This window comes from Tasmannia lanceolata, unplaced genomic scaffold (genome assembly GCF_043159265.1).
Source record: "Tasmannia lanceolata isolate RefF3 unplaced genomic scaffold, GAP_Taslan_0.1 ptg000008l, whole genome shotgun sequence".
Lineage (NCBI taxonomy): Eukaryota > Viridiplantae > Streptophyta > Magnoliopsida > Canellales > Winteraceae > Tasmannia > Tasmannia lanceolata.
The window spans coordinates 28,750,001-28,762,905 of record NW_027518685.1 but is presented as its reverse complement, the minus strand read 5'-3'; the positions used below and the strand labels follow the sequence as shown (position 1 = coordinate 28,762,905).

The window sequence follows — 12,905 nt, the reverse complement described above, 5'->3', positions numbered from 1 at the left end:
TGATTCTTATAGTCTCTTACATATGATATTACATTGTTGAAGTTGATATCATGCTCGTCTTTAAAATTGTTGAAAATAAATAGAACTTGTTAAAGGCTAACCATGCAAGTGCAAGAGAGGCAAAAAGCCCTCATTATAAAGAGGGAAAGAGGTATGTATAAAACCATGAATGTATGCGCGAATAAAGACCATAGTTGCCAGTTTGGGAAACGGAAACGAGAAACGGTACGTGAAACGGAAACGCGTGAAAAAAATAAAAAACGCATGTGAAACGCATTGGGAAACGTGTTGGGAAACGCAAGGGAAACGTTTGGAAAACTTAAAGGAAATGCTAGTGAAACACATAAATGTGATGGTAACACATATTGATAAGGACAACCCTCTTTAGTGTATTTATCTTTAAATTAGATAGGGCTGTTCACAGAAAACTAAAGGGGGTTTAAATATACCCTTTATAAGTATTAAAATTCCAAGAAATGCGTTTCCATGGAAGTGAAATGCGTGTTTCCCATTTCTTGGAAACACGTTTCCAAGAAATGGGAAATGCGTTTCACAAACGTTTCACAGGCATTTCACCATTTTTCAAAAAGCGTTTCGTACCCGTTTCGGAAAAGCGTTTCCCACCTACCCTAGGCATTTCCTGCTTCTACAGGATGGACTAAGGAGACCCCTTAGATCCAACCTTAGGCATAGCGCCAAAAGGCACTCCGACTGAGAGCATATGACATTGGGCTGATGATGCATTTCGGGTGGACCCGTATAGGGTGACCCAAAGGAAATCCTAGAAATGAGCACACCCATATGTGGGTAGAGGGTCTTTGATGGTCGGGAACCAACGGCTGGTATAAAGTACCAAGAAAAAGAAATTGAAAAAAATGGGGATGTGGAATGTCGTATGGTCCCGGGGTAGTTGAGCATATGTGGTTACATACTTCATTCTCATGCTCAAGCATCTTTTTTTTTCATATTACTTCATGATTGAAATAATTGTTTAGCCGGTTTCTTATTTAGTTTCCCTTTTTATATTATTGTTGTTGCAATGACTAATCATAAGAAAACTATTATAATGTGACTCGTATTTTTGGTGGACTCTTACTATGTGAGCAACTAAATGATTTTGCTAAGCATTTGATGACCCCAATACCTCTTCAGGTTTCGAGGAAAGTGAGGAAGGAGCCTTTGCAGATGAACAAACTTAAAACAACATCACAGGATTGGGAAGCGTAGTCGTAGAGTTGGAGTTATCAGTGGTCATATCCAGTAACTGGATATTGGTTTCTTTTTCAAACTTTTAGTAGTTAGTAGAGATAAGTTGCAGCTTTATTCTATTCATGGACATATTATGAGATTAGAACTGAATCATGTAGTGGTTTTAATTCAATGGAATAAGAGTGCTTAGTTTATTTCTTATAGTTGATTCCTCTCATATGGAAAAAAATTCCTTGTGGTTTTCATTTGTTTTTAATTGTCATTTCCTCGTAGTGACCCGACACGATTTTTGGGTCGTTAGAGAGGGTTTATGGCAATGGAAGTTGGGGGTTCACGGCAAACAAATGTGCCCAAAAAAGAATAAAGGGTAATCGCAAGATCCTTTTTTTTTTTTTTTTGAAAATGCATAATCGTAAGATCCTTAAGAGAAAAAAGGTTAAGAGTAATCACATAATGTATTTCACCTTAATCGGGGGGGGGGGGGGGGGGGGGGGTTATAATCGCATGAAGGTGTAGGGTGCGGGTTAATCGCAAGATGAGCCATGCGATTATTAATCGCAAGACTCAGAGAGGAGTAATCGTGAGAGCTTTGTGCGATGAAGCCAAGAGTAACCGCATGAGAGAGAGAGAGAGAGAGAGAGAGAGAGAGAGAGAGAGAGAGAGATTTTAGGGATTTGCGATAGAAAAGGGAAAACAGAGAGATAAAGAGAGATTTTGGGGTTTAGGGAGAGAGATTTGAGGAGAAAATATAGGGAGGAGGGATTTTAGGGATTTTTGGAGTGCTATATCATAGGAGTAATCGCACTGGGAGAAAGAAAAGGGTTTTGCGAGAGATACAAAAACGCGAAAAAGGGTTGTGGGAAAACACAGACAAGAGAGAGGATACGTGGAGTGAGGATATGTTCTTCTTCTTTCCTTCTTTGAGGATCAGCCCTTTGGCTCTGATACCATCTTAGAAATGGAGGCTAGGGATAGAGAGAAGAAGAAGGGGAATGGAGGATGGAGAGTCTCAACTAGGGAGCTCCTCATGTAAATGATGTATATATAGGCCCCAAATAGGGCAACAGTGTACAATGACTGTAATAACCCTAAGACTACAATTAATGACTAAACTACTCTAAATACATGTTATTCAACAAAACGAAACAGGGCAAAACACACTATTTTTGGTCGAACTCGAAATAGGTACAAATTTATGAAAAAAAACCCAGATTAAGGCATTTTTAGTTTTTTCCTATTTTACCCATGTTTTCTTCTTGTTTTATAGTTGTTTAAGGACATTTTATGTATTTTTACACCCCCAACATACGATAGGGCTAAAAACAATTGAAATGCCTATTTTCAACACTTCTTTGTTTCCCTAATCTTCCCCAAATCCCACCTGAAGCATCTAGATAAGGTTCTTTTCCTCAAAATTTTAGTGCTTCTTTAGTTACAAAGTATTCTACTCTAAGAAGAGGAGTCTTTTCCTTCATAAAAGTGGTGTATTCAAAAGAGATGCCATATTTTAGGTTTTATTTTCCATTTTGGGGTTTCTTTTGTTGTTTTTTATTTTTACTAGTAATATCTATAGTTAGTATTTGATATGATGAATGCTTAGTTTCATTGATGTCTTCCACTAAATTTGATATAATTGGCGATATTGAAAATTACAACTAGAAGAATTGTATCAAGCCTTAACAACCTGTCCACACTCCACAAAAATATGATATGCTAGAAAGAAAAATCATTACTTTCACAAATATCTGTTACAGCATTATCAACATACTATAGATAATGAACATGTAAAACCTTATTTTTGCACTAGATATATACAAGGTTTTAAATTTCGGTTTTGGAGGTAATTTCGGTCCTATTCGAAACCGAAATTTTAGCCAAAATCCCGAAATTTCAGCCGAAATTCGGTAACAGGCGCTCGAAATGTCATTTTTTGAGCAGAAATTTCGGGCGAAATTACCAAACTTTTGGCTAATTTCGGCTGAAATTATGTAAAGGAATACTCAACTCAACTCAACTCAACAAAGCCTTTGTCCAAAACTAGTTGGGGTCGGCTAAATGAATCCTTTAGAAAAATTTCATGAACAATGTGAAAGGAATCTATCCGGCTCTAATCCTGGCTCTAGTTGGGTTCTTATATGTGGATCATTTTCTTCCATTCTATCCTATCCAAGGTGATGTTCTCTGTTATGTTCCTAGCTATGAAGTCTTTCCTCACTATTTCTACCCAAGTTGTTTTCGGTTTACCCCTGCCTCTTTTTACTCTATCAATTTGGCACGAGTCGCCTCTTCTCACCGGAGCATCCAAAGGCCTACATTGGATATGTCCAAACCATCTTAAGTGGTGCTCTCTCATCTTCTCCTCAATTGGTGCCACCCCCACCTTTTTACGAATGTCTTCATTTTTAATTCTATCTAACCTTGTGTGGCCACAGATCCATCTAAGCATTCACATCTCTGCTACACTCATCTTATGCACATGCTACTTCTTGGTGGCCCAACATTCTGAGCCATACAGCATGGCTGGCTTCACAGCTGTCATATAAAACTTTCCCTTCAACTTGGTAGGGATTTTACGGTCGCACAGAACTCCTGAGACAAGCTTCCACTTCAACCAACCTGCTCTTATTCTATGGTTAACATCCTCTTCAATCTTTCCTTCCTTATGTAGAATTGAACCAAGATAGCGAAAGATAGCCCTCTTAGGTACCTCGTGTCCAGTCATATTTACTACATCCTCATCCCGCCTCCTTACATTACTAAAGTTGCAATCCATATATTCTGTCTTAGTCCTACTCAGTCTAAAAGCTTTGGATTCCAAAGTAGTTCTCCATAACTCTAACTTAGCATTTACTCCTGCTTTGGTTTCGTCGATTAGTACTATGTCATCTGCAAATAACATACACCACGGCACCTCATCCTGGATACCCTCCGTAAGCTCATCCATAACTAGTGTAAAAAGATAAGGGCATAGAGCTGATCCTTGGTGCAGTCCTATTGTAATTGGAAACTCACTAGACGTGTCATCCGTGGTTCTGACACTAGTTACTACTCTATCGTACATATCCTTAATCACATCAACATATTTAGTAGGCACTTTTTTCCTTTCAAGGACCCACCACATAACATTCTTGGGAACCCTATCATACGCTTTCTCCAAATTAATGAAAACCATATGAAGGTCCTTTTTATTTTCCCTAAATCTCTCCATTAACCGCCTAATTAAGAAGATAACTTCCATAGTCGATCGTCCTGGCATGAAGCCAAACTGATTCTCTGACACCTTAGTCTCTTTTCTTAGTCTGTGCTCAATTACCCTCTCCCAAAGCTTCATTGTGTGACTCATTAGCTTGATTCCCTCGTAATTGGTACAACTCTGAATATCCCCTTTATTCTTATAAATAGGTACTAATGTACTCTTCCTCCACTCATTAGGCATCTTCTTAGTCTTCAAAATATTGTTAAATAATCTAGATAACCAAACCAAACCCACATCACGCAAGCATCTCCAAGTCTCAATAGGAATATCGTCAGGCCCCCTAGGCTTACCTAATTTCATATTTTTCATAGCTACTCTTACCTCTAATGTTCGGATTCTACGAACAAACCTCCGTTTTGTATCATCAAATTTCGCCGAAATTTGATGTAAAGGAATAAAAAATAATATTTATCTTAAATTTCGTCGAAATTTTGACCGAAATTTGGTAAATTTCGGCAATTTCGGTTTCGGTCCTCTCCAAAATCCAAAATTTCGGATTTCGGCCGAAATTTAAAACCTTGGATATATAGACACAAGTAAGACTAGCAAGAAAAATGCCAGGCAGATGATGCCCCCCTGGCCTTAATAGTGAGCTAAATTAATTCTCAAAAGAATTGAACATAAAAAATTGACAGTACAATCTCAAAAAAGGATTGGATGAAACCTGCAAGCCAACTGTTGAGCTCAAGAGATCAATGGTGTTGTTTGATAAAACAAGCATAATAGGCTTCTCCAAGGTAACCTTTGAATTTCCACTATTGCCAAATCCACTCCCTACAAAAGACTTACATTAAATTATTTATAACCAAATAGTATGAATATTAGCACTACCTAACAGTCAAATGTGTGTAATTAAGCTCTAAAGAAAATAAAAAATGAAGTAGCTGAAGCAAATGAATTCCTCTGCTGGAATGAATATTAGAAAAATCTTCACCTACATTTGCAAAAATATCATATCAATTCTAATTTTACTGAGGCAAACCCATGTACAGAAGCAAAATCTTCACCTACATTTGGTGATGGATGTTACTGCTGCATGGACAGAAGCATTCTGTTGTGTTGATAGAGAATCCCAAAAATCCCTATTAACAACTCCATGTTGTTATTGACCTAGTGCGCTGTGGTGGCACAACGGATCTCATCATAAAGAACCTTTACAATAATCTGGATATTACACCTCAAATCAAACAGCATAGCTAGAATGGATCGATAAGGTGGAAGAGATTTTCAAGGTTGCACACAACCGACATGTTATCATACTCTGATTTCAGACCAGCTAAGAATGCTAAGACCCTCATTTTCTCATCCAACTTTTTTTTTTCTAGATGTGCACACAGATTTGGCTTGACACATCTGATCAATTTGGTCCCGGATTCGTTTCCGCTTAGAGTGATAGGCTCAAATAGCCCCCCTGCTTAATATTTCGAAGCTATTAATCTAGCTGATATAGACGAGTTAGATTTTTCTATTATGGCAATACAGTTCCTAAATTCCAAACATCTTTTTCTGTGCATAATATTTCTGGGATTCATTCAGGAGATATTTTTAGACAGGTATACTACAAAAAACCATATCCATTCTTATCGAAAAAGTACAGATGCAAGGTAACCCAGCAATCTTAGACGGATGTTTTCAGAAAACAGAACCAGAAAGAGTATAATCTAGTGGAATGCAGTACTGCTAAGATTTTTCCAGATTGTTGTTCACATCACCTGCCAGTTTCCCATTGACAAAAGTATGAAGGACATGGCCAAGCGATTCCACATGAAGAACAGTTTGAGTCCCATTTAGAAGAAATGGCTCATTCCCGTGAATCTCAATGCTGCCAAAACCCATGAAAAGATATCGGATCATCATATAAACCAGGGTGAGCAGCAGTGACGGTTAAGAAAGCAAGAATTTCCATACCGTATTGAATACCACAGGTAGTCACTAACATCGGCAGTCGTATTTATCTGCTCAAGCAATCCAAACTTTGTGAATGCATTGCTCTTTGAGATACCCACAGGTTCAATAACCCAACTCCAATCTGACTGTAGTGTTTTGAAAGAATCAATAATTTGTTTTGAAGTTTGATGTTCAGGTATGGGATTCAGGCTTCTCATCTCCAAACGAGTAGCCTGGGAGTTGATCTGTCACAGAAAAAGCATCTATGGCTTGTGATACAGCTCAATGTGTCGTAAGACTAATTTATGTTCTCTAGAATAGAAGCAACTAAGCATCAGAAAACTTTTAATCCTTCTTCAGTGAATAGGATGAATATCAGACTTCGTAAGGGATAATCAATGTTCAAAACTCATAACTGAACAATCAAACCAAACTGCCATAAACAAGTTACTTACGTGTGATTCAATATATTAGTTTTCAACTATGAAAAGGCATATATGGTGTCCTGGATAAATGAATATACATATGAATTTTTCTCGTTGAAATCATACTCAGACCTAAGTTATTTTCACTATGAAAAGGAATACATTGTGCCCAGATAAACGAATATACATATGAATTTTTCTCGTTACTAAGACCAAAGTTATTTTCAATAAAAGGAAAATATGATCTTTTTTGGTTATCCGGGCTATAGTCGCTGTCAAACAACTAGTTACTCCAAAAGCATAGGCCGTTACAGATGGTGTTATTTAAATATTTATACTTCAACACTCCCCCTCACGTGTGGCCCCTCTCTATTTTTGGGTTGGCCTTACACGTGGACTTTCAACAAGGACATGTGAGTTATGAACCCAGAACCTGTAGCTCTGATTCCATGTATAACAACCAGTTACTCCAAAAGCTTAAGCCGTTAGAGACGTTGCTATTTAATTATTTATACTTCAACAGTTTAAAAAATTAATAAACTGCAAGGTCTCAAGAAAGGTTCTAATGTCAAATTTTTGGGAGACAAGCTCCCAAGAAAAGTTTTAAAGTCAATTTTTTGGGAGAGAAATATAATTGTATCCAAATTGTTAACAAAAAATCATAAACCACATGCTTAATAACAATTGTAACATGTTCTACAAAACTACTAAAAGGCGGTAGCTGTTAGGGTCCTTAGTTCTCCTTCCTAATAGACACTTTCCCGGCTCCGCATGTGCCAACTATGCACGGATCCATCGATCAAACTGACAGTCACAAGTCAATTCCACTGAGAATACCGATCGGATCATCCTAGGACCGTGACCATGAAGCCTTGATCGGATCATCCATTGATCCAACTGACGGTCACAAATCTTGGATCTGTGATTTGGATCAAATTAATGACGGGGTGTATAGCCTCATCGATTTAATGAGTTTTATGTATATACGCCCACTCTCAGATTCTTGTAGTGAGATTGTATATATGCAATGACTCAACAGACCCTTTGATTTTGATATCAGGGTGAGTCTTGTAATCACTCAGAGTCCTTGGATTTCATTAAAATGGTGAGATTGTACACACACACACACACACACACACACACACACACAATGACTCAACAGACGCTTGATTTGGATATAAGGGTGAGCCTTGTATATATACAATCACTCACTGTCCTAAGATTTCCTTAAAATGGTTTAATTTTATATATGTACGAACTCAAAGTTCTCGTGATTCGTAATATATTGTGTGAAGAATTCACAGATCTTGTAACTTTAATTTGAGCCAGTAATAAGGAATAACCTTATGGATTTAGTGAGACCTTGGTCACATTTAAAAGTTAATGGAAAACCAAAAGACCTCATTTCAGGGTAGCCGATCTCTCCGTTCAGCCAGGACAATCTTCATCCATCTTGGTCAGACTCAAAATATGGCAGGTGACAGTTAGACAACGTTTGTAAGATTTACAATAAAGGAAGTAATAGGGTAATATGGTTTCACTCTAGAATAATCGAATTGCTAGTATCATATTTGATTTTAGATAATAATATGATGGATGTAAACTGCTAGTTGTACATAAATCAATACTTTAAATGATATTGCTATAGAAAATTTGATAAAAATGGATAATAAGATTGGGTGATAGGGGAAGCTAATAGCGGACCCATAGACGACACAGCAGGAGAGCGCACCCCTGGTCAATTGTTGAATCCTCGGGACATAAGTCCCGAGGCGCCAGAGCCATTAGAACCTGTCGTAAGTAGGCCCTCACGGAACCTTATCTATGGATGGGATATTGGAATGACCGTGAAGGTGGAGGTAGCGGGCTGAAGCATGCCGAGACCATCTCTAGGTAGTCGTCCCACATTTCATTACATTTTAACTACTTAAATTGAATTCAGTTAACACTTACTAGATTTGTTCACATTACTAGACTTGCTAGATTTGTTCACATTACTAGACTTGCTAGATTTGTTCACATTACTAGACTTCCTAGATTTGTTCACATTACTAGACTTGCTAGAATTGGTCACATTACTAGACTTACTAGATTTGTTCACATTACTAGACTTACTAGATTTGTTCACATTACTAGACTTTGCTAGACTTGTTCATAAGCCATGATTATCGTTTGATTTCTTTATTGTCCTCCATCACTTGTGTTGTCTTTCTGGAGGATCTATTCTACCAGGTTTTGAGACTATGACTGATGATGATGGGGCAAATGGGGCCTTTGTAAAAGAAGAGGCCTAGGAATCAAATGGGCAAGCATGGAGAGACTTAAGAGTTGATTAAATAATTAAAGCGAGCCTTGGCGATGACAGTTATATCACTGCGCTTTGATTTTATTTCAGTTTGTTTTTCAGACAGTTTGATTATGTATTTCAAATTTGAGTTTAATTTGGAATAAGAGACGGTGGGTCGTCTTAGATTTTATTTCTTGCAAAAAAAAAAAGAAGTTATATTTTACAGTTTTTTTATTGCTCGTAGCAACTTGCCCGTTTTGGATCATTACATTACAAATTACTGACCTACCAAAGAAGTAGCATCAAGAATTCATGCACAAATATGCAAAATGTTGGTAGTTAATGCACGCACAGATATGCATGTCAACCTATGGCATACAATACTAAGCCCCTTGCAAATTCTTCTGTTTGACATATATAACTGCAGGTTCATTATAAAAAAATGTTGAAGGCAAACCTTTGCAGTATTGAATACCACATTCTTGCAGTCAGGAAGGATGCTCACGGACCACGCAGGTAAATGATAAGTATTGCCATTGAAACTCACAGTTGCATCAGATTGGGTGCCCACATTGGCAAGAAAAGCAACACAATTTTCAGAACTTGTATTATATACATGGGCCTGAAATAGGAATCAATCCATGTCATACATAAAAAGAGAAAATGAAACAATTAGAGCATCAAATGGTATTAATTACACTGCAAGTAGCACTTCTAACCATGACAGGTTTGATACTAATATCCTCTTTTATAGATATGAATTAAATAACCTTTAATATAGGAAGTAGCAAAGAAGTTGATAAAAATGTACAGTAGCACTTCTAAGTTCTAAACACAACAAGTTTCATATCAGTATCTTCTTTTATAGATATGATTCCAGTAACCATTGACATAGGAAGTACAAAAGAAGTTCTTGAACAGCCCATCGTATTTACAAGGACATCATCAAAGTAGAATGCACATAAAGTTGTAGGAGCTCAAAATTCCATACAACCAGAATAGGATCTACACAAGAAAAACTTTTCATGTTATATAATATAATTGTAAAGATTAAGAATGAATTATTAAGAAACAAAGGTATACGGGAGAAAATATTTGAAGCAGCTAACGTTCAACATCGTTTTGAGGGATGGATGAGGACTACTGGTTGCAAAACCAACTCTCTCTAACTATGGGTATTTTTCAATAGGTGGAACCGTCCACCGCTGCATTAATGTTTGTTTCAATTGTTTAAAAATGATAGATGGGTGAAGCATCCGGACCTCTCGCAGCACAAGGCATATGCCTCGAGGTGTGAGACATAAGCTTCACTTAGGACAAATGGGCTTTTTCATGTCAAATATGCGGCTCTTTGGATTTGTTCTCACAATTATCTCAGACAGATTTTAGTGTGTAAGGCCCTTCCTAGGACTGAATCAAATGACTCAGAGGCAATTAACCTAAGTTAAGTTGAGGCATACACCTCAGGCTTTTTTTTTTAACAATGACAACGGATAGCTCAGTTAACAGGAATTCAGTACAAGCACGTGAAAGAATTAACAGCGCCGAACAATTCAAAGTATCGGAAAGAATTAAAATTTTTGGTTTCTGTATGCATGGGTCACACAAGTCTATAGAAAAAGGAATCAAGCATAGGAACTGTTGGCCCCTAGATTATTCCATTTCCAATTATCATCCCTTTCAACCACCAACTATGCCATACTTTCAATGAAGACCAAATGACGTATATTTACAAGTCCATTATAAAAGGAAAAGTAGAATGACACTTTTGAATATATTTTTTGTTTCTGAAAGAAAAAATAATATGGCAAGATTGAAGCTCAAGAAATGGGGCATACCTCCAAATTTGGACCTAGAGAAGTATATGTTGGATCAGTAGCAACCAATGCTTCTTCACAAAGCTTTATGGATTTGTGCAAATCTTTTAGATGGCCCCACTTAGGCTGTCTAACAAATCCTACAATATCCATCAAAAGTTCAAAGTGCATAATCTTTTCATAGAAAGAGGACATTACAGTTTAGGCCACATATATCATTCTGAAAGGAGGTTTAGAAAAATGACCAATCATTATTTCAGAGAATAATATGGAAGCTTTTCCGGTGTTCCAAAGACAGATGAATGATAGGTCAGCAGCCAGCTACAATGACTAGCTTCACTTTGTACTACAAAAGGTCATATTTATTTTTACTTGCATTGGCTCATCAATTTTGAGGAATGCTAGATGCAGATGCAGGGTTCGCCTGTGTACCTCAAACATGCAGACATGTCTAGGGAGTTTCAAAAGGTTTCCAAGCAGAAAACAGTGGAAGTGTAAAGACAGGGGGAGTGTAAAAAAATAATAAAAAAATAAATAAAACAGGGGAAGTGTAAAGACAAATTTTTGTGTTTCCTACGGGCCTGCAGCTAACAGTCATCTTCAATTTTTATTCATTAACAGAAGTTTGTCTAGGATTTAGATCCACCACAAAGAAGTTATGATGTAGGACAGATGGAGATAAGGGAGAGAAACTCAAAAAAGTAAAAATAACACATGTAATTTCCCGAACATGAGAAAATCGCAGGAATCTCGGTTCTGGAATTTTTCTAATACCAATAAAAAAAACAAGGATTGCAGGAAATCTGTAATGGTATTTGGAAATGAAAGGAAACGGTCCTATATGGTAAATTAAGAGACACAATATAAGAATAGATCGTAGCATCTCATCGCAACTAAAAGGTATCTAGAATAGCGTCGCACTTGATAGATTTACAACTATGAGAACACAATTGATAACCAGCTAAACTAGAGATTACTGGATAGAGGGATAAAAAGATCGAAGATTGATAGGTTAGGGTCTTACCAAGGTTCCAAGGCATCTCACTATAGATGCAAGGCTGAAGGTATGGGCACTCCCAACGATTTCCACCATAACAAACTTTTATTCAATAATCCATAACCAAAGTTGATGGCCCTAGACGCAACAATATATATGCTCTTCCCATAACTATCAGAAACTCCTAAACAACTCAGAACCCTCAAATGTGGATGAATAGTGATGTGAATAGTAAAACCCTAACTTCTAGAAACTTCTAACTTAAAATTCATAAAGGGTATTCCCATTTATGTTTTCTATAAAGGATTCGACTTTGATCGTTATGGACTGGTACCAAGATCAATTCCTAGGCAAGCATACCTAATTTAACAGCCGGCACAGTAACAATGAAAATGGCGCCTTCTTTAGTGAGATTATATGAGCAAATGCATGAACCATGAAAATGGTGCCTTCTTTAGTGAGATTATATGAGCAAATGCCTGAACCAATATATGTCATTGTGATGGCATTCCCGTCATTAATCCCTGCTTGAAACGATCTGACTCCATCAAGAGGAGAATCTGATCTATCTTATCGTTGCCTTGAGAGCTCTATCTAGTTTATCCCTCTAATCAATAGTGAACCTTTCCATAGAGATCATGCTGTCTTGCATCAACACCCCCACCAAAGCTCATGTTTAACTCCTAGCCAGAAGTGTTTCACAGGTCTAGAAGGGTTCTTGATAGTCCCACCAACAAACTAGAAAAGTCTCATACTTTTCTTAAAAAACGAAATTAGAAGACATCATTTTTGCTATATAATTCCTGTTGCACTGTGTCACCATTGTGAATCCAGGCTTTGCTAACCAAACTGATGTAGGACAGCTAGGGGATGGAAGAGAAACTCAAGAACAGCATAGAAAACATAGATACATTCCTATAATTAAATAACCAAGAGAAATACAAATAACAAGCTTACCATATTCATCGATTGGAGCATCATAGTCATAACTTGTGGCAATAAAAGGTCCCCCAGTAGAGCGACCAAA

At 37.2% G+C, this 12,905-nt stretch overlaps 1 protein-coding gene across 2 annotated transcripts in view; it reads right to left on the bottom strand.

Moving 5' to 3' along the window:
* Positions 1–12,905, bottom strand: part of BGAL8 (beta-galactosidase 8) — a 50,052-nt gene that overhangs the window by 33,000 nt on the left and 4,147 nt on the right. For both annotated transcript variants that reach the window (XM_077389051.1, XM_077389052.1), the window contains 6 exons: positions 12,836–12,905; positions 10,903–11,021; positions 9,522–9,686; positions 6,374–6,597; positions 6,178–6,287; positions 5,130–5,239 (listed from right to left, as the gene is read on the bottom strand). The exon at positions 12,836–12,905 is cut by the window's right edge and continues 18 nt beyond it. In XM_077389051.1, coding sequence (XP_077245166.1) covers positions 5,130–5,239; positions 6,178–6,287; positions 6,374–6,597; positions 9,522–9,686; positions 10,903–11,021; positions 12,836–12,905 — 798 coding nt within the window. The remainder of the gene's footprint in view (positions 1–5,129; positions 5,240–6,177; positions 6,288–6,373; positions 6,598–9,521; positions 9,687–10,902; positions 11,022–12,835) is intronic.